Consider the following 27,721-nt stretch of genomic DNA (forward strand, 5'->3'; position numbering starts at 1 on the left):
GTTTTCAGCATGCTGTTCCTGTAGCAGATTCTGATAGATGTGTTCTGAAAGACATCTTACGGAACTCCAAGTTACCATTTTAGCAAAGACTATAAAAGATATCAAAACTAGAAAACTTTTTAATGCAGGTTTTCAAGAATTGATCAAGCTCAAATCACTACAATGTGCTGTAATGTTTCAGAAAAAAAAGGCTTACTTTTCTCCATTCTCTAGAATTGGTGACAAAAGCTTCGGTCACACACCCTTCCATTTGGACTTGTGCTCATTGAAAGCCAGTATTTATATACATTTTGCCCATAAAATCACAAACCATTGCACAGGTTTTATGCTACTTAGGATGAGTGTTGCTTAAGACATATTCTAAATCAGACACTGCATTCACTGTCAACTTCATCTGCATCTCCCAGAGTATGTACTTAGTTACAGAAACCGTTCTTCTCCCACAACAAGATAAATGTTTTCTTATTATTTCAAGGAAATAAGATCAGGCCCTGACTCTTCTACAACATGCCTGTTTTTTTTCTCAAGAAATATTTCAGTGATCATCTTTATTCATTTTAGGAGTATTATCTTTGTGCAATCTAGAAATCAAATTCTGCATTCCTGTTAATACCACACCCCCAAATACCTTGCAGTTTTTATTCCTTCTGCTTAGGAGAGGACTAGAAATCCTAGCTTTCTGTCCTGGCAGCTGAAGAAATGAACTCTTTATAAAAATATAATGACCAGATGGCTCTTGCAATGTGTGATCAGTAGCTGGTCCAGTGCCCATTTTTTTAGTACTGCTAGTTCTGAGGTTCCAGTCAAAATCATCGTTTTCATCTTGCTTCCATCCACAAAGATCAAACTCAAAATTGCAATGCCCAATAGATGTACCTGAAAGAGATTTGCACACACATGAAAAGAGGGTTTTTTTTCAAGAACTTAATTAGGCACATATATTACAGTCTAGTATTCAGATCCATTTTTAAAAAAAAGCTTCAATATAAAATCCATGTAACTTATAGAACAGAGCATTTTTAATGTTCTAGTATATAATAGATTAGGACAATAATAGGTTAGGACAAAACTTCATATATATGAGGTAGGTTTTTGTGCTGTCATTATTAAAGTCAACAGAATCCTTGGTATAAAAGTAACCAAATATAGCAACCTATTTTAGGTCAAGCTGAATAGCTCTTTAGAGTCTTACAGGCAGTAGTCAATTGATATCCTCCCATAGGGCATCCAAGACATCTGCAGAAAGCTAGCCTCTTTTTGGAAGAACATGTTAAGGTCAGGTAAATTCTTATATTTAGGGAACAGAAATCCATCCAAATGAATGTATTGAGCATCACAAAGACACAGCCACCATACAGACACATATAGATAAAACATAAATGTAAGTGTGCTAACTTTGAGCTGAATCACACCTACAGTTAGTTTACTTTTGCATGTTTGCAGAAGAGTTCACACGTGTATTTTCTCAGCCAATATGCAAACATAGATGATTATTTACATTTCTCCTTAACCTGTACTTAATTCCTAGAAAAAGAGAAAGCTGACATAATTTTGGTGGTTTTTTTTAATATGAAACAATGTCAAAACAGTCAGAATGGTGAGTCAACTGTCCACATAAATCAAGGTTAAGTCAATTACACCACTGCAGATGTTTAAGCTGTGTATATTTTTCCATCTATGCATCTATAACTTCATTATAATGATTATCAAGTAAAACTAAACTTGCTGAAATAAGCTGGAATTTCAGCAGAGCCTTCAAGAGGCTTTCAACTGTGCTCTGAATAGTCTTAATATTATTGCTGGAAAGTGCTTTGAAGATGAATTTGGCAACCATATGGATCATTTGGTCTGACAATTTATGAAATGACAAAAGCTCTCTCATAAAATGTAAACAGAACCTAAGCCTCTTCTGAGGTCTGATAAAGTTCAGCCACTTAAAAGTAGCTGTATTTAATTGGCAGCTAGTTAGAAGCCTCAGTAATGAGGCCAAGGAGCTAAAATCCATTGAGTCTCTACATGGACCAAAACAGTACCAACAGCTACCTCTGAAATTTCAGGCTGATATAAGGCAAAAGATTTCTTCATTGTATTTTTCTTTGTGAAGGTCTTAGGGGTGAAAAAGAAGCTAAAAATATTTTCCAAAAAATATGTATTATTTAGCAAAAATAGGTTCACTGTCTTTTATCTGTCTCTGCAAATACGATCCCATCTGAAATAACAATTAAAAAAACCCCAAACTCTATATGCTAAATGGTAAGATTATCACTAATTCAAAACATGGATTGTAGTTTACCTCAACTGAACAAACTGCCCATAAAATATGTCACTCCTTTTGCCATATGATCATTTAGCTACTTAATATTTCAGGATCACAGTTCAAGAAATTCCTTTGACTACTTCTAAATTCCATCTCAAGTCAATGAAATTCATACATGCAACCGACCATTTTATTTTAAAGGCATGTTCTGAAGAACCCAGACCTTAAGGCGTGAGTATTGAACATCCCTGCGAATGATGTATATATTCCCTGTTACCTAATCTAAATTTATATGTCCTTGTAGGATCTCTATAGTCTTCACAGAAAAACATTCATAGCTATAGGACAATATATCTAATATAATGCAAACAACTGATTTTAAATCACAAGAACTTCAGCCTGGAAGTGAGTCACTCCACTGATGAAAAAGAGATCTTTGGTAGTAGACACTTCTATGAAGAACTATGAACCCTTAGCAATGAAGTACAAAAGCAAAACTAATCCTTCTGTCTGTGGAGCAGCGGCGTAGGGCTGCTGAATTAGTCTACTGCTTGACAGCTTAATAATTTTAAAAAAAAACACTTAACAGTAGGTATATTAATTGAATTATATTGATCACAAAAGATCTAATGAGTCTTTGTTATATACAAAGTAATTAAATGAAGCAAAATTTAAACTAACTTCACTCATTCCTAACAGCCATGACTAGATGAACAAGTACAGGGCTATAGGAACAATTCTGTAGAGCAAAACACCTGATGCTGAGGACTTGATGACTTTTAGGGGGGTGGCGAAGGAAAGAGGACTGAGGTGCTACAGACTGATCCTGCGGGCTGAACGACCACTAGTGGTCAGAATACATTTGATGCTCTCCTGGAACTCATCATTCAGTTTATTTTCTAATGAAAGCAGCATAATTATTATGCTTGAGCACATTCTGCAATGCAAACCAAATGGCAATACATAGGAATAACTGAAAGATTTGCTTATAAGCACACTGGCGAGTTAAACCAAACATTAACCAAGCTCAGACAAAACCAAACACCTACCAAGTACAGCCACCTGCACTGTCACTAGTTCATATATTAGACTGGAAAAACGCTACTGCTCCCCACTACCGCCTTTTTCACAAAATGTAATTTACTAGATCTCGTAAAACATCATTTTTACCTCAAGGAGGAATGCCCAACTCAATCTAACCAGAGCTGCCTCAGAGACCTTCCTCTGATACACTAACCTCAAGCAGCATAAGGCAAACCCCAGCAGAGCAGTTTCTGAACAAGGCTGAAGGAGTGCACTACCCACTACCTCTTCAGCACTGTTCTGGTTTATTTTGTTCTCTTCTACTTGTAGTAAGAAAACAGTACTAGTGACATCATACTTGAATGAGCATGGATCCCTCATTCAGCATTCTGGGTTGCATCAAAAGAAGCAGGTCAAGGGAGGTGATTTGGCCCCTCTACTCTGCTCTCCTGAGACCCCACCTGCAGTACTGCATCCATCTCTGCCCCCCCCCCCCCCCCCCCAACGTAAGAAGGACATCAACCATCAACCTGTTGGAGTGAGTCCAGAGGAGGGCCATGAAGATGATCAGAGGGCTGGAGCACCTCTCCTGTGAAGACAGGCTGAGAGAGTTGGTGCTCAGCCTGGAGCAGAGAAGGCTCTGGGAAGACCTTACAGCTGCCTTCCAGTACCTAAAGGGGGCCCACAAGAAAGCTGGAGAGGGACTTTTTGCAAGGGCCTGAAGTGATAGGACAAGGGGCAATGGTTTTAAACTGAAAGAGGGTAGGTTTAGGTTAGATATTAGGAAGAAATTCTTTACTGTGAGAGTGGTGAGACACTGGAAAAGATTTCCCAGAGAAGCTGTGAATGCCCCATCCCTGGAAGTGTTCAAGGCCAGGCTAGATGGGGCTTTGAGCAACTTGGTGCAGTGGAAGGTGACCCTGCCAGTGGCGGGGGGTGGTGGAAATAAATGATCTTCAAAGATCCCTTCCAGCCCAAAGCATTCCATGATTCTATAATTCTATGTTCTAATGGAAACATTTCTAAACATTTGACAAATCAGTGTATCTGTTAAAATATGTACTTGACTTATTTTACAGCACTAATGTCATGCAACTAGCTAAAAAGAGCCCTCTACAAAGCAAACAAAGCCAAGGCACAGATCTCTCAATAGTAGTTTAACAGATTTATGAGGCACAGTTTATAGCTCAACAGCACTGGCTTTAACAAGACATTGCTCATTAGACTTGGTGAGTATCATGTGATATAGCTCTGTTAACATACTGGAGTTTCAGGAATATAACAGAGCAAGGACTAGTTTCTTTCAACATGGTGCCATAAGATTTCATTGGCTAAGACATGGTGACTTGTGCACACAGCATACTACATCTACAGTTAGACCAGTACTTGGAAGATGTCAGGAAGCTGCACAGTTTTCATGTTTTTTAAATACAGTTACCATGCCTGCGCAAACGTGCCCAGTTTTTGTTTCCTGTGCTTTGATCTATCATGTTATGCCCTACTAAAGCCTTCCCCAGGCTTCTGAATTCGTGGTTTTCGAGCTACTGCTCTATGGTTCAGCAATGAGGAAAACACTCTTCTCTGATGGCTGCAAGGAAATAAATAAAAAAAAAAAAAGTCACAAAGACTGGAAATAGGTGTTTCCTATCATTATGTTCTCTTTGGAGGCAGCCTGCCTCATGAAGAAGCTGGGAAAACAGAACTAGCATTTTTCTGTTAGGTATATTTTTAACAAGTGCTATATTATGTATTTCTACTTCATTAAATATACAAGGCAGAGGCAGCACCAATAAAAGAAACTGCAAATTCTCCAGCACATAGTGGAAATCTAAAGCAGGATACCTATTTCAAAACTGAAAAAATAGAAGGAAAAAAGGCGAAAATAAACATTAATCTAACTCCTGACGCAGTCCTTGAAAATGCTATTGAATAAAGCACTCCCAGACCTAATAAAGAAAGTTATAATTGGTCATCAAGCATTTTACACAATTAGACACTATGAAATGGGATTAGATTTTTATCTGAGGCAAAATCCATGTTGATATAGAAGTTTCACTCCAGCAATGACCCCTGTGCTCTTAAGCCTCCGTAACACTTCATTGTAAAGTTTCCTGTTAAAATGCAGTCAGAAAAGTTCTTTTCTTCATTTTCTTAGAATTTAAACTTTTTTAAAAAACTTAAAATTAATTAACTAAAAACCCCACAATTTACAGGAAAACATTCTCTTTGTGGGACTGTTTCTGTTCATCTCTCTTCCAATGGGTAATCAAAATAAAATACTTTAGGAGGCTGCAAAACTAAATCCCATCAGTTCATTTGAACCACCTTGCCCCTAATGCTTTAGTCTTTACTTGGCTGACAACATTTCATGGGAAATACAATCTGGAAAACTCAAAAAAGTCATAGGTAAACAGTTTTTAAATATTTCAGAAAATAAAAGCCAAAATATGAGCGTCTTTTTCAACAGAGTAATTTCAACTTGACGTATTCCTCATTTTTAGTTGTAGAACATCTGAACTGATCCCACATAACTTAGTGACATGGTATTCCTGGTTTGGAAATCACCGAGAAGTTTAATAGTATGAAAATAATTTACAAAGCAGAGTCCCTTTGCTGTGTACCTTAGCTCCATAGGATATCAGCATACCTCTGCTTCACAGAATTGTATTCACTGAGAATTTAATAAACTGTATTCATAATCTCAATAAAAATGAGGCAACTGTTCATACAGTACCAAACAATGCAGATTTGATTGTGTGAGCATTTCCCATGATTGTATTAGAAAAAAACAAATTGTTAGCACTATATATTGTGATCCATTTCTCTAGAGGAGAGGCAATTTGATATGAACATTCTTTGAATCCAATACTACAGATGCTGTTTCTCGGTATCTCTTGTAAAACCAAAATTGTACGGTATTCAGATTAAAATGATTTGCTAAGAGATCTGACAATCCTTGAAATATCAAAGGAGGTAGGTCTCTGATATCCCAAAAGTATTGCGCTTGAAGTATTTTTTTTAGCCTTAATACATTCTTTTCATATGGAAAGCAGGAGATTTTTATTCTGCTTTTAAAAGACAGCTGTTTTATGAGTTATTTTAAGAAATTCGCTAACAGTTCTTTTTATTTTCTATCATATGATTTCAAATTAAATAATAGTAATTTAAAATCCCTAAAAGCCAATGAATGGAATTAAATTATTACCTTCTTGTTTGCTTTCTTAGCTGATAAGCTGCCAAAAGTATTCAAGTAATAATTCACAGCAGGCACAGTTATTTATGATAATTATATTAAAAAACTACCATACTTACTGCAAATAGTAGGGCTTTCATCTGAGTTATCTGCACAGTCATTTACAAAATCACACAGATTATCCTTTGCGATGCAGTACTTGTTTGCACATCTGAATTCCTCTGATGTGCAAGGTCTGCCTGGGATGAGCAAAGGGGAACAATCTTCAAAGGTAATGTCATCCACTGCCATGTCTCCCATGTAACTGACACCACGTATTGCCCTGAAAACAACCTAATAAAAATTACAGAGCTATTACAATATGATACTGTTAAGGTATATAAAAGCTATACATGTAACATGAATAGAACAGAGACTATGACGATCTTGCAAATCTTGGAATATAAAGTGGTCAGTTCTTAATGTTCACAGTCCTATGAAAGCTTGTACTACTGCTTGTACAGATCTGTCACTATAGTTATTGAAGGGCCATCTTCTAACATCAACCAAGTACAAAAAAAAAAAAGGAAATAAAATGAGCAACACCAATTGTTACCAGTCCCCACTTATCCTGAATTAACAGCAAGGTTTCCATCTACTTCTGCAAAGTAAGCATGAAAAAGACTAATCTGAGTCATTCATCAGTTATTCCCATAAATGTAAAAAGAATGTTAAAATTTCATCAAAAGCAATCCAAGACAGAAGTACCAGGGAAAGTGACACATATTAAATACGTTCCTGGTGATCTCGGTTTTATTCACAAGGATACAACTAAGCATGGCATACTAGTAACTATGTATCTCTAAGAGGCTTAGGAATCAGTTTGTATTTCAAAATGAACATCATGCTCAAAACACTTTTTTCAAAAACCACATGTAATACTACTACACAGTAAGGAGAGGGAAGTGGAATAGTTTAACCTGAGTTGGAATCAAGGATAGAAGGGACTCTCTGTTGTAAAAATGGATCTCCATCTCAGTTTGAAGGGGAGTGAGAAATCTCAGAAAACTTGTGTCCAGCTCAGATAACCGACTTTTGCTATTCAGAAGGGGAGATGTAGTATGTGTATGGGGCAAAAAGAGAATTGAGGAGGTGAAGAATGCGTAACATAGAAGTACCTAAGGCAAGCTGTCTATGAAACACATAATACAGGAACACATACCTGAAAATTTGAACGAATTCCTAAGAACACTTCTGCTCTGTTCCACTGGGGACCTTGGTTGCCACTTTGAGTCCACAGTTTAGAAGTCCTGTTACCATTTTTACAGAGTACCTAAAATGGAAATAATTATATGTCACAAAAACATCTTTCCATTACAGACTAACTTTTGGTGCCTTAATTGCATACAAGAGTATCTTACACAATTTATCTCTATACCACCACTAAATATCATAGAATCATAGACTATCTGGAGTCGGAAAGGACCCAAAAGGATCACCTAGCCCAAATCCCTGCTCCTTGCAGGACTACCCAAAACTAAACTGTATGACTAAGAGCACCATCCAGAAGCTCTGTCCTGGTTTCAGCTGGGATAGTTAAGTTTCTTCTTAGCAGCTGGTGCAGTGCTGTGTTTTGGATTTAGTATGACAATAATGTTGATAGCACACTGATGTTTTAGTGTTACTAAACAGTGTTTACTCTGATCAAGGACTTGTCAAGTTTCCCATGCTCTGCCAGTGAGCAGGTGCACAAGAAGCTGGGAGGGAGCAGAGCCAGGACAGCTGACCCGAACTAGCCTAAGGGATATCCCATACCATAGAACGTCATGCTCAGTATGTAAACTGGGGGAGTTGGCCAGGGGCCATGGATCGCTGCTTAGGGACTGGCTGGCTATCGGTCAGCAGTATTGTACATCACTTGTTTGTTGGTGTTTTTTTTTCCCTTGGGTTTAATTCCTCTCTCTCTCTCCTTTTCATTACAATTCTTGTTGTTGTTATTATTATATTTTACTTTGTTTCTATTATTAAATTGTTCTTATCTCAACCCATGAGGTTTATCTTTTTCCTGATTTTCCTCCTGATCCCACCACAGGGGCAGGAGAGTGAGCAAGTAGCTGCATGGTACTTAGCTGCCAGCTGGGGTTAAACCATGTCATGCTCCTTGAACTCTGACAGGCTTGGTGCTGTGTCCACTTCCCTGGGGAGCTTGTTCCAGTGACAAACCTTTTCCTATTGTCCTATCTGATGCAAAAGGGTTTGCTAGTGTAAATGCCTATTCTAAGAAAATAATGCTTGAAGATTTTCTGACTTCCTCATAAACATACTCAGTCCAGAGTCTTACCTGGACTAACTTATCCCATTAAGTTATCGTGAGTGGCTAGCCACAAATAAAAATTGTTTATTAATGGGTCATTTCTAAATTCATTTTCCATTTCTAAAATATGGAAAGAGCTTTAACACGAGTTACTGAAAAAAGTAAGTAGTAGTTCATGCCTCCATTAGATTGCTTCATTCTCGGATACGTTTTCTTGTCCTGATTCTTATGAAATGTTTCTTCTTCTGCAAATAAAAACTTGTGCTTTCTTCTAAAGACCAGATTTCATCTGTTTGGGCAATGGAAGACTCATGAACACCCTTACCCCTTTAAATAGTCACTGAATTGGGGAAACTGACACTTATCGACATGAGCACAAAGTACAGAGTATGCTTTGCTCCAGCCTCTTGGGCATCCAAATTCAACTGAGCTGAATTTAACACTGAGCTGACAATAACAACAAGACAGGTGTTTGATGAAGTGTGTCAAGCTGTGTCTCCAGCCAGTCATCACAGAGCTAAACATCAGTTCACCAGCTGCCTGAATCACTTCTGCTTTCAAGGATTTAATTCTACTCTATGTAATCTTCTCAGGGCAGTCCAGGCATTTTTCATCATAGTGAAAAAAAAAAAAAAAGTTGTTTGTTTTTTAAATTTATACAGTCGCATGTGTGTATATGATGTTGCACAATAGGTAAGTTCTGCCAAGCAAACAGCAGATCCTTACACTGAAGAGCTTTCATTCCAGTGGAACAAAAGAAACAGGTGTAATATATTAAATTGAACAGAAAAACAAAGTGACACTTGGCTCTACAGACAAGAAGAATGGCCCACAGAAGATACGAATTTTAAGGGGAAAAAACTGGAGAGAAAAAAGGATTATAGATATTTGAGAGGATAAAGGGTGATGAATAAGAAATATTTTTCTTACATTCACATACAAACTATGTATTTATATGAATATATGTGTGTGACTATATAGACACATACAATGTGAATTACCTAGTAAATTATAAATCCAAGTCCTTCATCAGAAATTAATATTTTATATCATATCATGCTAAAGGTCATAATTTTAGAGTTAAATATGGCCATGAATTTATGTGCTATTAAAATCCAAGGCTTCCCTGTACCCTAATGCACTTCGAAGCCCTATGCATTACAATTACATTGCAAATTATTGAAAAAGCACATCTAATACATCAGTAGAGTAACCCATGGCAAGTCTGAGGGCAGAAACCAGACAAAAAATGGTTCCAACAAATATTCAAACCAAAGCTGTACAATAAGGTGACAGCTAATTGATGTTTAAGAAAGTCACAGAAACATATAACAGCCATTCACGCAAGCAGCAGGAAAGTCTTCAGCATGTCCTACATCACACTTGATGGCATGGATGCAGACTAACACGTAAAAATCCAAACTTGTGAATTAAATAAAAACATGGTAGTCTTGGAGGAAGAGATGGATAAATGACCTTTAGTAATTTTTAAGCACATTGATATAATACTTAGAGCCTTTAGAAGAAAATAATGAAAAATTATCTAAACAATTTTATATTCTGAGATATTCCTACATTCATTATTAATTGTTTAATTAAGCAATTAAACCCAGGAAATTATTTACAATGCTTAAAATGCAAAGGTTTTGTGGTTTTCCTTTGGTACATCTTAAAATCAATTAAGTTACAGAGCGGGGAAAAATCAGTTAAGGAATTGAGGGAAACTGTAATCTCATGTGTTGAAACTGAGAAAAAATAAATATCTATATGCATTTGCCTTTTGTGGTGGCAATAATAGGCATGGTTCCATAGAATTTTCTGTTAATTTCTACAAAACACTCTGTGGACCTGATTCCAACTAACATTAGTTCCTACACTGTAAAGAAGCCCTGAACTCCAGAGTAAATGCAAAGAAATCTCAAAGCAAATTGATCTGTCCTGAGGCTTAAAACAGAGGACAAACCATCTTTATGCTCTGATTTCCCACTAATTCTGATTAATTAAAATTTGACTACTTGCCAAGCAGGCTAGTAAGAGTTTTTCTTACTTGGAAAAGATCCAGCAATATTTTTAAAAATTGTTTAAGAAAAGTTCAAGAAAACAGAACATGCTTCCTCTGAATGTCTAGCAAGTCACATGCATGGGGTGAAGGACAGACACCACATAGCAGATTTCAGTTCTAATGTCAACATACATTTTCATTCCACCTTCAAACCCACTGAATTCTGCCAGCTTTTTATTATAATTTGTTATTCGGAGTGACTAAGCTAATGAGAATTTATTTGTACAATTAAAGCCACACACTCTGGCCATATCGAATTTGGTACCGAGTGCACAGGTGACCAGTCCTAGAGTATTCTTTTCAATTCATTTCTGATGCTGTAGTTATTGCATAAAATTAATGGGAAATCCCGTTATAGTTACTCAGATGTGCTGCAAAATTTTTTTTGAGAACAATGTTGCTGTTTTATTCATTCACATTGCATTTACTCATTTGATCTGCAACCTACTGAATGAGTTGCGTTTCCTTTAAAGAAGTGCTTTTATTTTAACTGAAGTGAAAAAAAAAGGGTATGGGTAAGAAGGTTTGTTGGTGTTATGTTCTAGAAATAGTTCAATGCTGCTTACTTTAATGTAATGAACCTCTGAAAGATATGTATGTTAACCTTTCTGACCAATAAGTTGTTTCTAATAGGTTTTTTTCTGCAAATTTTAACACAATTACTTTTTTCATGCTGCCATGTTCAGAGCCTAATATCTACTGATGCTCTTCAGTGCCAAAGGGTACTGTGCAGTACAATACTTTTTCCTGTATGGACATTCCAACTATGGTATGTTTATAAAGGTCATAAGATTTGATCGTTGTAGGAAGTTACATTTTCCCCAGCATATTCCAGCTAATGCTTCCTTCTGATCGCAACATATTAAGAGCCGGGGAGTACTAGTAATTGTTAGTTTTCATTTATTAGCAGCCTAGGCTTTAATAAAACTAAATTACAAGGCATGAATTTTCTCACAGCAATTTCAGGCAGTATAAAAACCCAACCCAAAATAAAGAACATCTCCATACCTCCAGAGAACCTATTGTTGAACCATTCATGTGGTTCCAGAATAAGATTTTGCATTTGGGCCCCGTGAGGGAGATGGTTGGGGTAGCAATATCGGCCATGTGACCAAATTCTCCATTTGAGCTGTCCGCAAACAGATACCAGCCTTCTTCAGTATACCTGTTCAGAGAGAAAGGATTTTCTCCATTAAACCTAAACATTTAATCATAATTAAGTTCTAGCTAAAGTTAAAATGGTACTATTCTGTTACAAAGATACAACATCTTCTGTCTGGGTATCTGGATGCCTTTTAGTTTACCAGTGTGTATACAGAATCCCCAAAAGCCCTCAAAAAGGCAGCTGGTATTTTTATATCACAGACTGGTAAAAGAAAATACAGAGCTGAAGCCAGCCTTTACCCATGGGGTTGTATAGATGAGGGCTGGAGGGCCTCTGGGTCTGTCTGTCCATCCGTCCCCCCACCCCTTTCCACAGGGAAATCAGAGGGTTTGATCCTGGCTTGAAGTCAAGAAAATCCAAGATACTGGGTGAAAGATGAAGCCGGCTTTGCAGTAAGCATCAGACTGAGCGTACAGAGAGACCAGAAGTGCAGTTTTAGTATTTTGGGTATCTAAGATTTTGCTCCTAAAAGCCTTGATTTTCAAAATGAAAAACAGCTGTTGACCAAAGATAAGATTCTGTTCTCTTCAGTGGAGCTGCTAAATGCTTAGTGCTTCTCCAAAGAAAGAACTCCTCCAGCAAGGTCTTACAAACTTGATGATGGGGCCTACGTTTTTAAAAAGGTCCTGGTATTAGGGTTTCCTTGCTTTTCAGTTCTCCTGTTTAGCCAAGCTCTGAGCAAACACTCCATGAAGTTTCACCACTGAACCTGTGAGCAGGCAGCGGCCATGCCCAGCAAACACTGCTGAGAGAAACACAGGCTGCCCAGAGGGTGCTCACAGGCTGCAAGTCCTGCTGAACAAGAAGAGTCAGGAATTCAATGGTACAGATTCAAGAACTTTTTTTTTTTTTTCCCTGCAGTCCTCTCTTAAGTTTTTATACTCAGAGCAGTCTAAAGGACTGAAAGACTTTGGTGTCTGTGGTAAGAACTCAGTTTGATGCCGTTTTTCTGCAGTAGCCCTGCAGTATAAAAAGCTGCACTTTCAATAATCTTGTGAAGTTTCTTTGAAATCTTGTAAGAAAATTATTTAAAACATTTTAAAATTTTTAAAAGTTATCTTCACTATTTATCTCCACGCAATTTACCTCAGATTGCAATGCCTGTATTGACTCAATATTTACTGATCTGTATGATAAAATAACTGTGAATTTAGCACATACAGGTTTTATCACTACAAAGTTACAACAAAACAAACAGATCACATTTACTGTACAGAATAATTTACACCCATCAATCACAAAATACTTTAATTAATTAAGCCCTGTCATGTACTCTGGAGGTCAAAAAGACTGAATTCAACCATATATTCAGTCACTTTAGGAACAGCATGTTTTATCTACTATAGTCCATAATATAAAGTAGGCTAGAAACAGGCAAATTTTATCTCGGTACTCACACAGCACTTTCCTATGAGGATCTGAAGCCCTTTAATTCACCCATCCTTAGAATCACATATGCAGTAACTTGTTTCTAATATGACCACTGACAGATTGATAGAATGCAAACAGCCTGATATTCCTCTTGCCCAAGGCAAAGAATTCCACAGAGTATCTCCTTATCCTTCCTGTAACCTGTGATTGATCTTAAGGCTGTATTTAAATGAAAATAATTTTCTATCTCTTTCTTGATGTTTAAGACTGTTAAAATTTTGCCTCATAGGAAAATTAAAACCTAGTAATAGCCATTGACATAAAACAGCCCTTCAAAAATCCTTGCAAATTAGTGGCTGATTCATTACTTGTTATGCAGAGTACTGCTTCTGCCTCCCCTGGTGTTACACCAGAAAAAAAAGGATTAAAGTGGGAACTGCTAGAGCCGTGGGGATCTACAGAAAATATTGTGGTATATGAAAATAAGGGCAATTCAGATAGTTACAAAACATTTTGGTACAGAAATCTCAGGCTGTTTCCTTCAGCAGGGCAAAGCACAACTCTAATATTTCCATGGTTTAGAAGCAGGGGGGAGCACTTCTACTAATCAGCCACAGTCCAATGCTGTAATCATTACACACTCCTCAGAGTTTTCCCAAAAACTTATCTAACATGCAAGAATGAGAGAATCATTGTATCTGTACATATTGGTAAGGATTTGTATGTAAAATATCTGCAAATGTAAAAAAGCACAGAAGTGAATTATTCCCATAATTTCTCTTTACTTAGGAAAGATGATTTTCAGCATTAAACTATTAATACACTTGGTTTATTTATAATTAAGTACTAAAAGATCCTGTAAAATGAAGGAGCTTGTGCAGGAAAAAATAACACTTTGTACGTGGTTTCTTACATGATACTTGGAGAACATGAAGTTCATATACTTTATAATTGAAAAATGAAGACAAAAAAAACCCTATCAGTAGCGTGTGGGATGGGTTGTCTATGCTCATAGTTTTAGGTAGAAATCAAATATAGGCAGGGAAGTAGTGGTCATGACCAGAGTAAATGTTTCTACTGCCACCCATAAAATAGAAAAACTACTAAGCAGAATTATAATCTTCCTTTCTGATAAAAGAAATGCCCAGTAGCTTATAGTGAATTTTTCTCTTTCTAAGCCACATGCAAGTAGATATTTTTGAGGGAGGAACAATATATTTTAAAAACACATCTTAAAATGTGGAGCAGACTTTCATTTGATGTAGGTCAGACATGTTACAGGGGAAATCACACAAGGCTGCTGACAAAGCCAACAGAGACCAAAGACAATCCAGTGGCATTCTAGAAGGAAGAGTAATGATCTGGGGAAAATTGCCTATTCTCCACAGTCTTGTTTATCTTTTCATTCAGGAACAGATGAGAGAAGTGTTGCTGAAGCTTTTCTTTTATCACTGTATCCTGGCAATTCAGACATTTTTATAATTACTGCATGCATTTACATCATTTTTGAGACAGTGACATAAATATTTGGAAGTGAACTATTGCAGAAAATGAGCACAAAATAGAGTAACATATATAAAAGCCTCAGGGTGATCAGGTAAAAATAATGCCAAAATAAAAAGCAACGGAGCATTTTTGTTAAAACAACTTCTTCTAACAAACTGCATGTACTGTAAGTGACAATAGAAATCTTTGAGAACTACATAGCTACAGATCTTTGAAGCAAGACTGCATTTGGAATATTCATCTATTTCCCTCCTTTCTACTGAATAAAGATATTATTTCAATATAGCAATTTTTGGTTTCCTTTTATTTCCTTGGCGTTGAGTATTCTACCAGAGTCTTGCCTAGAGGGAAAAGAATATCCAGGTCTCTTAAGGTGTGCAAAAACATTTAGAAATTCAGAATTTCCTCTGCTGCTGGGAACTCATGCCTTCAGTGGTCCAAGACTGTCAGCACTGTATTTACAATGGCATTCAAGCGGGCTGTAAGATGCAGAATGACAAAGAGCTCTGTAAAGCAATAGCTCTTACAGCCCTCATACTTCCCAGAGTATTCAGTATTACACAGGCCTGCCAGTGAGATTAGTTTCAAACAGTGGTAGGGTGCAATCAGTACTGTGATGAAATTCAAACATCTGTCTCTTATTTGGTGTGTTCTCTCAGATAGGTCTTTGTCCTGAAGGCAGACCAAAACCACATCTTTGCCCAGATACTACTGGTCCCATAGTGCATCCTCAGAAGGCAGGTGCCATTGCAATTCTTTTGCCTTTGTTTCAGTGTTTGCTAGAATGTTACATTTAAAAGTATTAAACTAGATGAAAGTCCCCTGTATGATACACTTCACCAAGTGCTAGCCATTAAACATGGTGGCAGTATGTGATTACAAGAACATTAAGGATGCATGGGAAAGGGGAAATAGAAGGATCAGAAGGGGCTGGGTAAGTATGTGTAGAGCATTGTTGTTCACCTTCACTCCTATCACGGAAATTTTTACACTTAGGACTACAAGACTAATATACTTGTGACCTCTCTATGTTGTTTAAAAGAAAAGCTTTCATCTAGCATCTATAGACAACATTAATTTGTACCATGTTTACTCAGAGAGCAAAATGATCTCTCTGTCTTGAATTCTTTAAGCTGTCTGGTATAACAAACTGCCTGGAACTTACATGGAGATGCGTATTCTACAGGGGGAAGAGTTTGGAGAGAGTAGTAAGAAACCCTGTTTGCATATAGTTTACATGCAAGAGAACCTGCACTTTCTATGGATACATCTCCTGTAGCAGAGCCAGTTAACATACACACACAATCATCTGCTCAGTTTATCTCTGACGTTAAACATTTCTTAGCTGGCCTACATGTATTTTAAACCAATAAGTAATATACAATCACAAAGTATTATAAAACTTTATAAACCTAGATTATCAGTCCCTCTTATTCTGCTCAGTTGTTCTCCTTCTCATCTTCCATCTTTGTTCTCCAAGTGATCTTCAGCCAAGGTAGTAGTTTCTTCACTAAGCAATTTAATCATCTGATCCCTCCTTAAATTCCTTCCTTTTCTATTCCATAAAAGTACTCCTTTCTTCTTTTTCTTTCTTTCTTTTTTTTTTTTTTTTTTCCAACTGAGACCTCAAGAATTCAATGGCAACAAGTATAAACCAAAATATTGTTCAAGGTATGTGTAAGAGTGAATAGATCTGACTTTCAATGTAGATCTTACGTAAGTACTGAAATTCAACAGAATACTCAGAGGCTCCCCTGTCAGCAGCTGCAAGATCTCAAGCTCATTTGGAAAATTATTGCATAGAAAATGACTTAGTTGGCAGCTAAAATACGTATCATTAAAATCTTGATATTTACCCTTTGAAAATAATTAATTTTACCTCTGTACTGCAAGTATTCCCTATATAGAGACATTCCTGTACCAGTGCAATAATCCTAATTAATTTCAGAGGGAAGTTCATAACATTTTAATGGGTATACAAAATTCAACATAAGCAACTGAGCTACATTTCCATACTTAACTTTACTAATAGCTTAATAATTCTAGTATATTTTAAAAAGTAGTTAGCAAAGAATGGGTGTTCATAAAAGAATCTTCACTGCATTTCCCCCTTCAAAGCATTCAGAAGAACACAGGAAACTGAATATACTAAATGGGAATTAGTACTGAGGGAAAGATCAGGTGTGTTAAAGCAAAGTTGGAGGCCTATCAAAAAAATCAAGCCCAGCTTAAATGGTAACATTATCAAGTAGAGTCTTGCACTGTGAATTACTCATTTTACAGTAGTAGTTGCATATTGTTGTAGTGTCTGAAAGTGCATCAAAAAATTATCGGCTGAACTTTCCTCTACAGAAAGTTCAAGCTCTGGTTTAATTAACTGTTGGACACCTCTCAGTTTTTAAAGTGTTAATTCATCTGTGTGTCTTCTACAAATCTGAGAACCCCTGATTAAGCACTTATATGGACTTATAAAATACACTTTACTCTTTTATTTTTCGTTTAGGTTGAAAAATAAATCTGGTTGGAAAACAAACCATTTCAGTAAAGAGTTCTGATTTCCTTCCAAATCTCAGTAATAATGAGAAAAATAAACAAACAAACAAGGCACACCAGAGAGGGAAATTTCAGTTTCCTCAGCAGGATAAGCATCCCAATGATTAGCCACACCATACTAAAATTTGAAATTCAAAATGCTGCAGCCTTTCACATTCCTTTCCATTTTTCCTAGATATGTGTGTCCATAAATGCTGTGCAACATCTACATAGCAAATCAGAGCCCCATAAACATCCTGTAGCTGTTACGTATTTATAACGTGATTCTTCAGCTCTCCAACACCATCTGTCCAGGATCTGCCAAGTCAGTAACCTGCTATTAGTTCCGATGGGTTTCTATACAGAAAAAAACCCTAAACTAATGGTCAAAAACCCAGTAGGGCACTAGACAACATCAAAAAGAAGCACTCTTTTTAACCAGAGGGGAAGGACTGCGGGATACTAGACCTATCAGGAAAATGTGGACCATCAAAGCTCAAGCTGATGGTGTGAACCATATGACACAGTGCCTTCAGTTTGCATTTATCACATCCTATGCACCCTTTTATCAGGGTAGTGAGGCTGGGGGAGATCAGTCTTTTCTCTATCTAATGCCTTTTCTCCAAAAGCGTAGGTAACCAGCTAAAGTGTTTTATTGAAGTTAAGATATCTGCAGGAGAATTTTATTTTTAGATTTCTGAGATATTTTTTTTTAGATTATTGTTTCATTAGCTAAGAGAGAATGAAATTCTCCCTTTTTTCTTCCTGACAACCATATTTATGAGAAAATATTTGTATTGGCGTCATTTTCTTCCTTGTACTATGCCATCAGAATACAGTATTGGTATTTTAATGACTTACACATTTGACGCAAGATGGTTGTAAACTGCTACTTTGACCTTTTTGCCATGCTAGCTTTGTTTTATGTTGACTCCTATTACTTGTTTTTAGTATCATAAACCAGATGATATGTAAGTTCGAAAGGTAAAAATTTAATTAGGTATAAATATAAAAATCTGTATTAAAAATATTTTAAAAGAAACTAACTTTTCATATTTTCTAGCATTGGCAACAATGGTTGAAATAGAAATAGAAAGCATCCAAAAGTCATTAGTATGTCTGGTTGAGGAGGAGAGTGATAAAGCAGTTTTGGTGGGCACCTGGCATTCAGCCAGGGTCAAAACACCACATATTTCTGAGGAAACAGGCAAAGATACAAGGCAGGCTTAATATTTAATTACATCTATGTCCATACAGAGTTCAATGTAACTTGAATATATTAACTGTAAAATGGGGAAACCATGTACACATTGCGCCTATAGCACTGTTTACTTGGAATTTAGCTTTAAGGTGCAAAACTGCTAAAAAGTGGGGAGAAGCAATATAGAAATACTACAGAAAGTAGTATAGAAATATACAGAAAGAGTAAGACTTCTGTAAAAAAATAATAACAAACTCTAACAGTTCCCTCAACGCTTCATCTACCTGTAGAAAAGGATGCAAGAAGATGCAAAAAAATTCAGAAGTGAAAGAGACCTTAATATTCAAACAATCATTCAAGAAGAAATGTATCACCTCCTTTATGCTCTGGGTAACAGCTACTTGATGCACTGCTCATTATTTCAGACAGAAGATGACACATGATGTAAGAGAAGGTAGTCTGCAGACAGTGGCCAAGGTTTTACTCAAGACGTGTAATGACTGTGAGTCTGAAAGTAATGCGGCAGAGAACACTTCTCTAGGAAGCATAAGAAGGTTTATGAGGAGAAAGAAGAATAATGAGCAAAAATTACATTGTTTCTTTAGTATCTGTATTTGCTAGATATTCAGTGTCTGCACACCAGAAATAGACTACTATCCTGCAGATAATATACGATGGCTCATTATAGTTTATAACACACTAACAGATCTTTTACAGCTGCTGTCTTGCAGTAACTTACACATAACATATTCATGGGCTTCAATAGAGTTCTTTCCTGAATAAAGGATTGCAGCTGTGAAGATATTATTGCAGAAAAGGAATCTATATGCAGAATTAAAATTTCATAAAACGTGTAACTTTCAGTAATCTAAAAGGACTACAAGAACTCCAATAACGTAATTAATTATACCATGTATCACAGAAAGATTTTCTCCAGTGAACATTTCTAACCACTTACCTATTAATAGGTTTTAGTCAGTAACTCAAATCTTTATCTAACAACTTGAAAAAAAAAAAAAAGAAGGAAGGCATTTCTTCAATTAAATTTAAGCATTTCTGAAAATATTAAAAAAATAAAAAGGGATTGAAAACAAAAAGTGATCAGGAATGCAAACCTTCAGTTACAACAATATGTGTTAAATTTAATTTCAAACCGTGGTAATTCTGAAAAGAGAAAGTTATTTTACCAGGATTTGAAACATATTTTTTTTATCTAGTAACCTCCAACCTCCGTTAGCATTTAACATTAATGCATAATAAACTCAGAATCAAAAAAATTATATGATTGTCATGCCCTAATAATTTTTGGAAGACTGCTTTCTGAAAGGATATAATAGATATCCACATTGCAGAAGCCTTCCTCCAGCTGTGTTTACAGACAACTCTGTAAATTGCTGGATGCCAACAGACCTAGTTATTGCACAGTGCTAGAGACAAAATTTTCCACCTTGAGCATCTAAACATAGGCACACAAATACAGGACTGAGCCTCAATGGTTAATTCCAACTGAACAGAAGCAAAGGTACTTAGCACACCAAAGCAGTAGCCACATTCTGAGACCTGTAAGTGGACATTGGGATTAGAAAGGTGCTCCAAAGAAAATCACCACAAATGTGAGAAGGAATTCTTGCATTAAACCAAAGCACATTATATTTATTATCAGACTCCAAGAGTCAAAATTCCAAAAGAAACTTGCTATCTTTGACCCTGGTACAAGCCTAACACCTAAAGCTTTGAGTACAACTTTGATGCCTTTTTTTACATAATAGATATGAACTCCAGAAAGAAATATACTGGTAAAGGTTTACACACACACGTTAAATTATTTACAGTTTAATCTATTTTCATTATGAGATTAAGCCTATGCTTTGGCACCCTAATATACAGAGCTAAAAATATTTTGAATGCATTCTCTTTGTAAAAAATTACAATTGACTGAATTATGATTACTTGAAATAGACTAGTTATTTGACATCATCCTGCAAATAATTACTTTTAAGAACAATCTAATGGTCAGAAATTAGTATTTTGCAGCTACATCTTTAAGTTGGACACACAAGTAATACGAATACTTCTGCTCCTCAAGTGGATGGTGCAAAACTTAGAATTACTTTCTCAGCACTTTTACACCCCAAACTTCTTTTTTTCCTAAAAAAGAATTATTATACTTGCTTCAGTTTCATTAAGCACACAGTACAGAGATTTTTCTTATAAAAATATTAAATGTATAGTCTCTAGTGTTTAGTTTTTAACCAACATATTGCTTCAGGTGATACTGATGTGTATTATCTATATAACTGTGACAGCTGTTTGCAGTTCCAGATTATTTTTCCATACACGTTAATCTGAATTTTGTCACTAACAATGTAAGTAGACACTAACAAATGGATTATGACAAAGTCAAAAGATAATATTAACCTGTTATGGTAAGACTCCAGACTTCATTACTGCAGGTGGCTCATTTCTTGTAAGTGCTAGTGGAGTCACCTGATATTCAAAGTTGAATTTAAAGCCCCAGTTCTAAAGCGACAAGAGGAGGGTGGAGAAACCTTACGCACAATGTTACAGGGGGATTCTTCTCAGACTGTACTGCAACCACAAACCTTCATTTTTTTTCATCAGCGTAACAAGAAAAAACATTAGATAGTCTCAGAAAGTGCTTTTAAGGTTAGGATGTGTGTGAAAGTATGTGAATTAATAATTCTATAATATGTAAAAAATAACTCAGTGTTTGTTGTTTATTGTTATATTATTCCTCTAGATGCCCTCAAGTCTTTATTATGATGAAATCTACACCAGTTCAACTGAAGAATCACAAGAATTGCAAATATAGAAGCACAATGCCCATCAGAGCCTGTTATAGATAGATTCACTGTAACACATTAAATAAACTCCTTTTTACAAGATTAAAGTATCCTTTCCTTTCATTTTCCATTGTCTTTAAGAATACTATAAGCAACTTCTTAGAGACAGCTGTGGAGCCTGTGAGGCTTAATGCTACGTGTTTCACTTCACTGTGACAAAAGCTCTTAAGCAAGATCAATAGATATACACACACATTTGCCTAAAGTATATTATTATACTATTGAGAACAAATCTATGGGGCGTAAAAGCATCACGTAAAGCTCATACTTCTCCTCCACTCCTACGTAAGTGTAACTAAGTATAGTACTCTCAGGTATCATTTATACTCTCCATGTCTAAAAGGCTCATTTAAAAGGATTGTTCATTTCAGTGTCTTCAAGCAATTTCTGCTTAAAGAACAGTAGTCAGTACAGCCTAAACAGCACAAGACAGCAATTCCAAGATAAATATACAGTACTGAAATATGTTGGAACTCCTCAGGCACCCATCCACGTAAAATGACAAACACAGAATTGATGTATTAAGCATTTCCTGTGGTGTACTGCAATCAGGCAATTTGTGCCTTTGGTTTGTGCCTTCAGGAATCTGTTTCATCTCAGAAGCTTTTTTTTATCCTTTTGGCTGGAATAATGCCAACAACTTTTTGTTAATGTCCATCAGTCCTATAAAAATCATTCTATATATTATAAACACATTTAAGTGGCTTTTGGGATTACCTCTACAAAGCAGAGGTTCTCATTACATCATAAAAACATAATTATTTTTTAAAAGAAATTAATGGGGAAAAAATCTATATGGTAATTCCATTGTTCTGTAAACTAATGTATCATTTGCTAAGAGTTCATGAGAAGCAGAAACCTCTTTTATAACAGTTTCGATAAAGTTAAAACAGAAAGTACATATAAACTGTCCAGAGTATATTGTGAACAAGGCTTCACAGGAGAAATCAGTATTTTATAAACGAATCTTAATTAATTCTTGTAGATTCATCTGGCAGTATTATTCAGCTATGGGAGAAAGAATACCAATGGGTATGCAGACTTGGTTGGAGAACAGACTGGAAAATTGGCACACATCAACATAAACCCAGTGCTTTAGAGATACGGTGTAATCACAGCAGTGAGGTCTAACCACCCAAATCTTTGCTGAACACTCCAGAACAATTCTGTGTACCATGCTGAGTGCCACAGTCCCATACTACGGCAATTGGAACCAGTGGTAGCTAAAATCGGGCTGGAAGAGGCGTATCCACATCAGCTGTAATCACACCTGAACTGCAATGCTGATACATGGCTTATAGTCAGAGGAAAGCGCACAATGCTAATGAACCACAAATATGATGAAGCACTTCAAATCCCATTTTACTTCTTTAACTAACTGAGCAGAACCACATTTTGGAAGTAGCAAGAACTGTTTAAAAAACCCCCACATTTTTCTTGCTGATACAAAACATGATCACTGTATACTCCTGTAAATTCTGTTGTGCCTTTCTGTATTGATCGTGCATTTGCAAATTTTGCAAATATCTAATCCTCTGAGCTGTAGGTATGTCTTTTGAAAGCGCACAGATATGTCTTTAGAACTGCAGAAAGTGCTGGTTCCTTTAAGAGCAGAAACTGTATCATTGGTTTGAGGTTACCTTAAAACAGCAGAAGCCTAAGACAACAGAACAGCTGATACTGAAAACTAACCCCTAATAAACTTAACTGCAAAACAAATAAACCTTTATAGTTGAACAGTAGAATAAAGATTAGTATATTATTATCCAGTCTGATCCCCTTTTCTTTTCTGTTTTTCCCCCCTTTGGTCTCTCAGCATCATTGTTCTCAGACACCCTCTGCTCAAACTCTCTCAAGATTTACCAACAGCACTAAAAAGCACACCAAACACCACACAAAGTAAATGGCACCAGAGACAAAAGATTCCATGTTTTGATCATAACACAAAAGTCAGTGGCTGTTAGTTGGATTTTCTCCATTGGAGATTTTAGTTTGACGGCTTCTGACTGACACAGGGATGAGATTAATCCACAGTGTTTCCATGGCTTATCTGAACCTGTCACATCTCATTAGCATTCTGTCATATCTCCATAAATTCTGTGAGGCTGAGGCAAAAGGAAACAAGAGGAATGAGTTTCCTTCTCAAGTAGCCAAGCATGAGGTGAAAAGCCACCAAAATTCCTAATCACAATGAGCATCACTTTTAATGACTGATTTTCCACAGTACAGTTTAGTATAAAATTTTACTATAGAAAACTCCTCAGGAACTGTATTTTTACTTATTATCAAATATCTAGTATCTATGGTCTTGTTCCTTGCCTTATTGTCACACTGGATATTTACTAGCATGTGGAGTAATGCATGTCATTTACCTGTGATGCTTTGTTGATACTTTAATGAAGTACTAATACTTAGTTCATATTTCAGAACCAGTTAGAAAACAAGCATATACTAAGCTACATGTTGTTCAAAAAAGTCTGCAGAGGAAAACCTGTTTTTTGAACCTTGATTATCTGAATTCTTATTGTCTGAAAAATTTCTAATTAAACAAAAAAGGGATTATAGAATAAATTGTCACAGGCAATTTTATTTTTTTGTGATGACTTAGTCAAGACTTTCAAGTCTCTAACTACTTGTAGTGATAGAAATATAATAATAAATATAAAATCAGCAAAACATTACTTTGATCTTCCCGGGCAGACATAAAGGCTAAATCTCTGGGTTTAGGAACATATTTGGCTGAATCACTTTTATAAAAGAGTATGTGTTTTAAATATCTCCCAGGCTAACTGTAAGAATCTTCCCGTAACTTCTGCACCACAAGTCACTCCAGATATTATCTCCATACAAGATTACATGCACTTTTAAGATACATGTAGGATAATCCAAGTGAAGAAGTCATCTTCTAGCCTTTGAATGAGATATCTGCATATATCACACAAGTATCTCAAGAGCTATATTCAAACATCACATGGGCAAAGCTATCCCAATATCAGAAAAGGATTTTAAGAGGTTTTCTTTTGGATATAAAGCACTCCTCACATCAGGAAGGTGGCTGGAATGAAGTACTGGCATGAAGCTAGTGGAAAGACAAGGCACCTTCAAAAAACCTCGCCAACTGTCAAGGAAGTATCTGCCTGTGCTGAGAGTGTTGGAAGGACTGAGAGCTCCGGCTGCTCTTTTGGTAGCACAAGGCAGCTACTGCAGTGACTGGAAGAGGGGCGGCCTTGGGTTCTTTCATACTTCCATTCGTAATTGTACAGTTTGCCTTTGACTTCTAAGTTCGCATCCTTCTGCCTAGGCACTAGGGTGCTGCAGCAGCAATGATTTTCCCTTTGTTGTTTTCATGGGTTGTTTCATGTCCTTGCACCTCATGCAGTTCTGTCCTGGTGAAAACTATATGGGTGCTATGGAAGAAGAGTTATAGGGGGATATATGCCATACTGGAGAGGTTCTTCATCTGTGAACCACCCTCTTGCTTCTCTTCCTGTATGACACTAGAGACAGTTTTCCATCTATTTCCTTTGGTTTTTTGCAAAGAGAAAATCTTATCTTTAGAGTCAATGTATCCAGCTATGGATGCCCCAGATAAAGCTTATATATAAAAGGCTGTCTCAACATTGCTTGCACAACAGTTCCCAGGCCATAGCTGATCAGGTCTCTGATCCCTTTAACTAAGCTATTCCTTAATTATTTTGGGGACTACCTACTCTTTACCATGCACTCAAAAATGCATTGCAATGTAGATTTCAATGTTCCTTTTATTTTCTCTTCTCTGTCAGGCTCAATGGCACAGAACAAGGGCGATTTGTACATGCGGTATAATAGAAAGGTTTTTCAGTATTGGTTGTATCAGCTAAGTGAAATGTAGTATTAAAAAAAAAAGTGCCTTCAGGTAGTTAAATTCAGGTTTCTCCTTTCTAATGTTTCACGAGTAGTGTCCTGTGAGATTATAGTTTTTTTCACCTGTTTAGAAGTTCTTAGGCTCTCAATTTTAAAATATTTCTTGACTGCTGAAAAAAACTGCTGGGCTTAAATACATCACTTAAAGCCTTTAATTTTTCCTAATTCTTCCTGTGCTAAATTCTGGTAAAGATTGTCTGAAAAGCAGACACAAAAGCAAGAAGGTGTGTTAAACATATGGTTATCAAGGGAGATATTTACCCAGAAATAATTATCATGTGAACTTATAATTTTAGTTCCACATCCTTTTCTGTTTTGATGACATATTTGGGTATAAATTATCATATGAATTAAGTGTCTCTAAAGTTTTCAAATAACAGTTGTACCTAAATATCTTCAATAATGTCAAAGAATTTGCTACATCACTAATCAGTTTCTCTAAAATGGAAATAAATGTATGGCATTATCCATTTGCTTGTTCTATCCTATATACTTGTTTAAGCCTACACAAAGCGATATCTTCATTATTATAGCAATTAGAAACCTAAGAGAATTCCCATTTGCTAAGTGTAGAAACATGCCAGAAGAGCTCTACATTCATATATGTGTAACAGTATTTTCAGTGCAAAATGCCAGCGTTACCCAGTTCTTTGCAAAACACATGCCAGCCTTTCTCTAGCTCAAGCCAAGGACTGTCAGGCTGCCATAGCAGACTCCCACAATGACTTCTATTCCTCCAGCCTTGGGCTTATATATGCACATACAAGCTGTTCTGTCCTCCATTTTTGAAGTCATTACTTTCACTTAATTAATGTAATTACAGCTTCAAAGTCTCACACCTCTGTCTTACAATTCATCAGTCTACATGTTGCTAGCCCAAATGAATATTCTATGGGAAGCAGATGGTTTGAATCTTTGACTATTCACAGTTATTTCTGCTGAAAGAACTCATTGTAAGCTGCACTGTCACCCGTTCTTGCATCAGGATGAATCTAAGCATTTCTATACATAATCCTGTATGTTGTATTTTAATAAGCAATCACACAGGATTACAGTACTACAGCTTCTTTCATCTAACTCCATGGAAATTTGGGGAAAATGGATGAGAAAATAAAACAAAGCGTTGCAGGGTTTTAATTGAACAAAACTGCTGCTCTGCATCTCCTGCTGTAATTTGGAAGCATCCTGCTCCTGTTCTCTTCTATAGGCCAATAAACAAAGGGAATGGGGAAACAGTACAACCAAATTACATCTCATGTGAAACATCACAACAGCAATACATTTCAGTGTTGCCTGAAAACTGCAATCTCTATGGATCATTTACTTTCTCTTTTCATCAGTCCTTTTCAACATATTGTTAGTTGCATTAAACCCTGAAAATATGTTGAAAAACAGTAATACAATTCCATGTATCACTGTGCCAATACAAATCTATAGTGGAAAAGCTGTGAGAGAATTTACTAAGTACATATATAGTGCTGGCATCAGCTAATATGTAATAATTAAATAGCAGCCAATGAAATATTTGACAGCCAATCTATCATAAATAGTTGCCCTTTTTTACAGAATACCCTTCCTTTTTTTTATATAGAATGCTGAGACCTTGAAACAATCAGGTAGCACTTTAATTCTTTTTTTATATTGTTGAATGAGGATTTGTTGTGGTGGTTATTTTTCTGGTAAAAATACACAGTGATTTTAATGAAGTACACAGTGAAACTAATACATTGAGCTGATTCTTTTATAGTGATAGAAATAGTCTCAGACTGAGTAAATGCAATATAATCTCATTTTAAACTAGAAGAAATACAGCAAAGACTGCTGGGGTGGTTTTAATTTAAAGTCCAGTTTTTGCACTCTGTGGACTATTGTCACAGAAAGTAAACATGCCTGCCACTAGAACTAGGCAAGCATTTTTCTGTTCAGGAAAATGATGCTGTACAGAAATTTCCTTGTTACATGAATTGAAGTTTTATGACATTTAAAGTTGTGCTTAATACATTTGCTAGTCAACTATAGGGATTTTGATTCAATAAATTTTAACTGTTATTTTTAAGTGGAACAGGAATTGCATTAATGTATTTTTTTAATCACATTTCTTACTTCTTTAAAAAAACCCAAACAGGTAAATCCAAATGACCACGGAATAACGCTAATTTTTGCTCCTTGAGAAAAATCAAAGGAAAGTGTTTGGGAGGAGTTAGTAATTATCATAAACAACCTACCTAGATTCTAAAATTAATTTAGAAAGCTCCACTGAGAGAACAGAAAATTTTTCATTTAACTATGATGTGATGTCATTTATCAGAAAAATGGTAAAATATCAACTAAACTAAATTTAACTGCACAGT

The 27,721-nt window shown here is 36.1% G+C and overlaps 1 protein-coding gene across 1 annotated transcript in view; it reads right to left on the minus strand.

The window, feature by feature from the left end:
* MALRD1 (MAM and LDL receptor class A domain containing 1) overlaps positions 1 to 27,721 on the minus strand; it is a 282,559-nt gene that overhangs the window by 167,524 nt on the left and 87,314 nt on the right. The window contains exons 21-24 of the mRNA XM_027800878.2: positions 11,837 to 11,993; positions 7,675 to 7,785; positions 6,593 to 6,806; positions 629 to 876 (exon numbers count right to left, since the gene is read on the minus strand). Coding sequence (XP_027656679.2) covers positions 629 to 876; positions 6,593 to 6,806; positions 7,675 to 7,785; positions 11,837 to 11,993 — 730 coding nt within the window. The remainder of the gene's footprint in view (positions 1 to 628; positions 877 to 6,592; positions 6,807 to 7,674; positions 7,786 to 11,836; positions 11,994 to 27,721) is intronic.

Source organism: Falco cherrug, chromosome 4, assembly GCF_023634085.1.
Source record: "Falco cherrug isolate bFalChe1 chromosome 4, bFalChe1.pri, whole genome shotgun sequence".
Lineage (NCBI taxonomy): Eukaryota > Metazoa > Chordata > Aves > Falconiformes > Falconidae > Falco > Falco cherrug.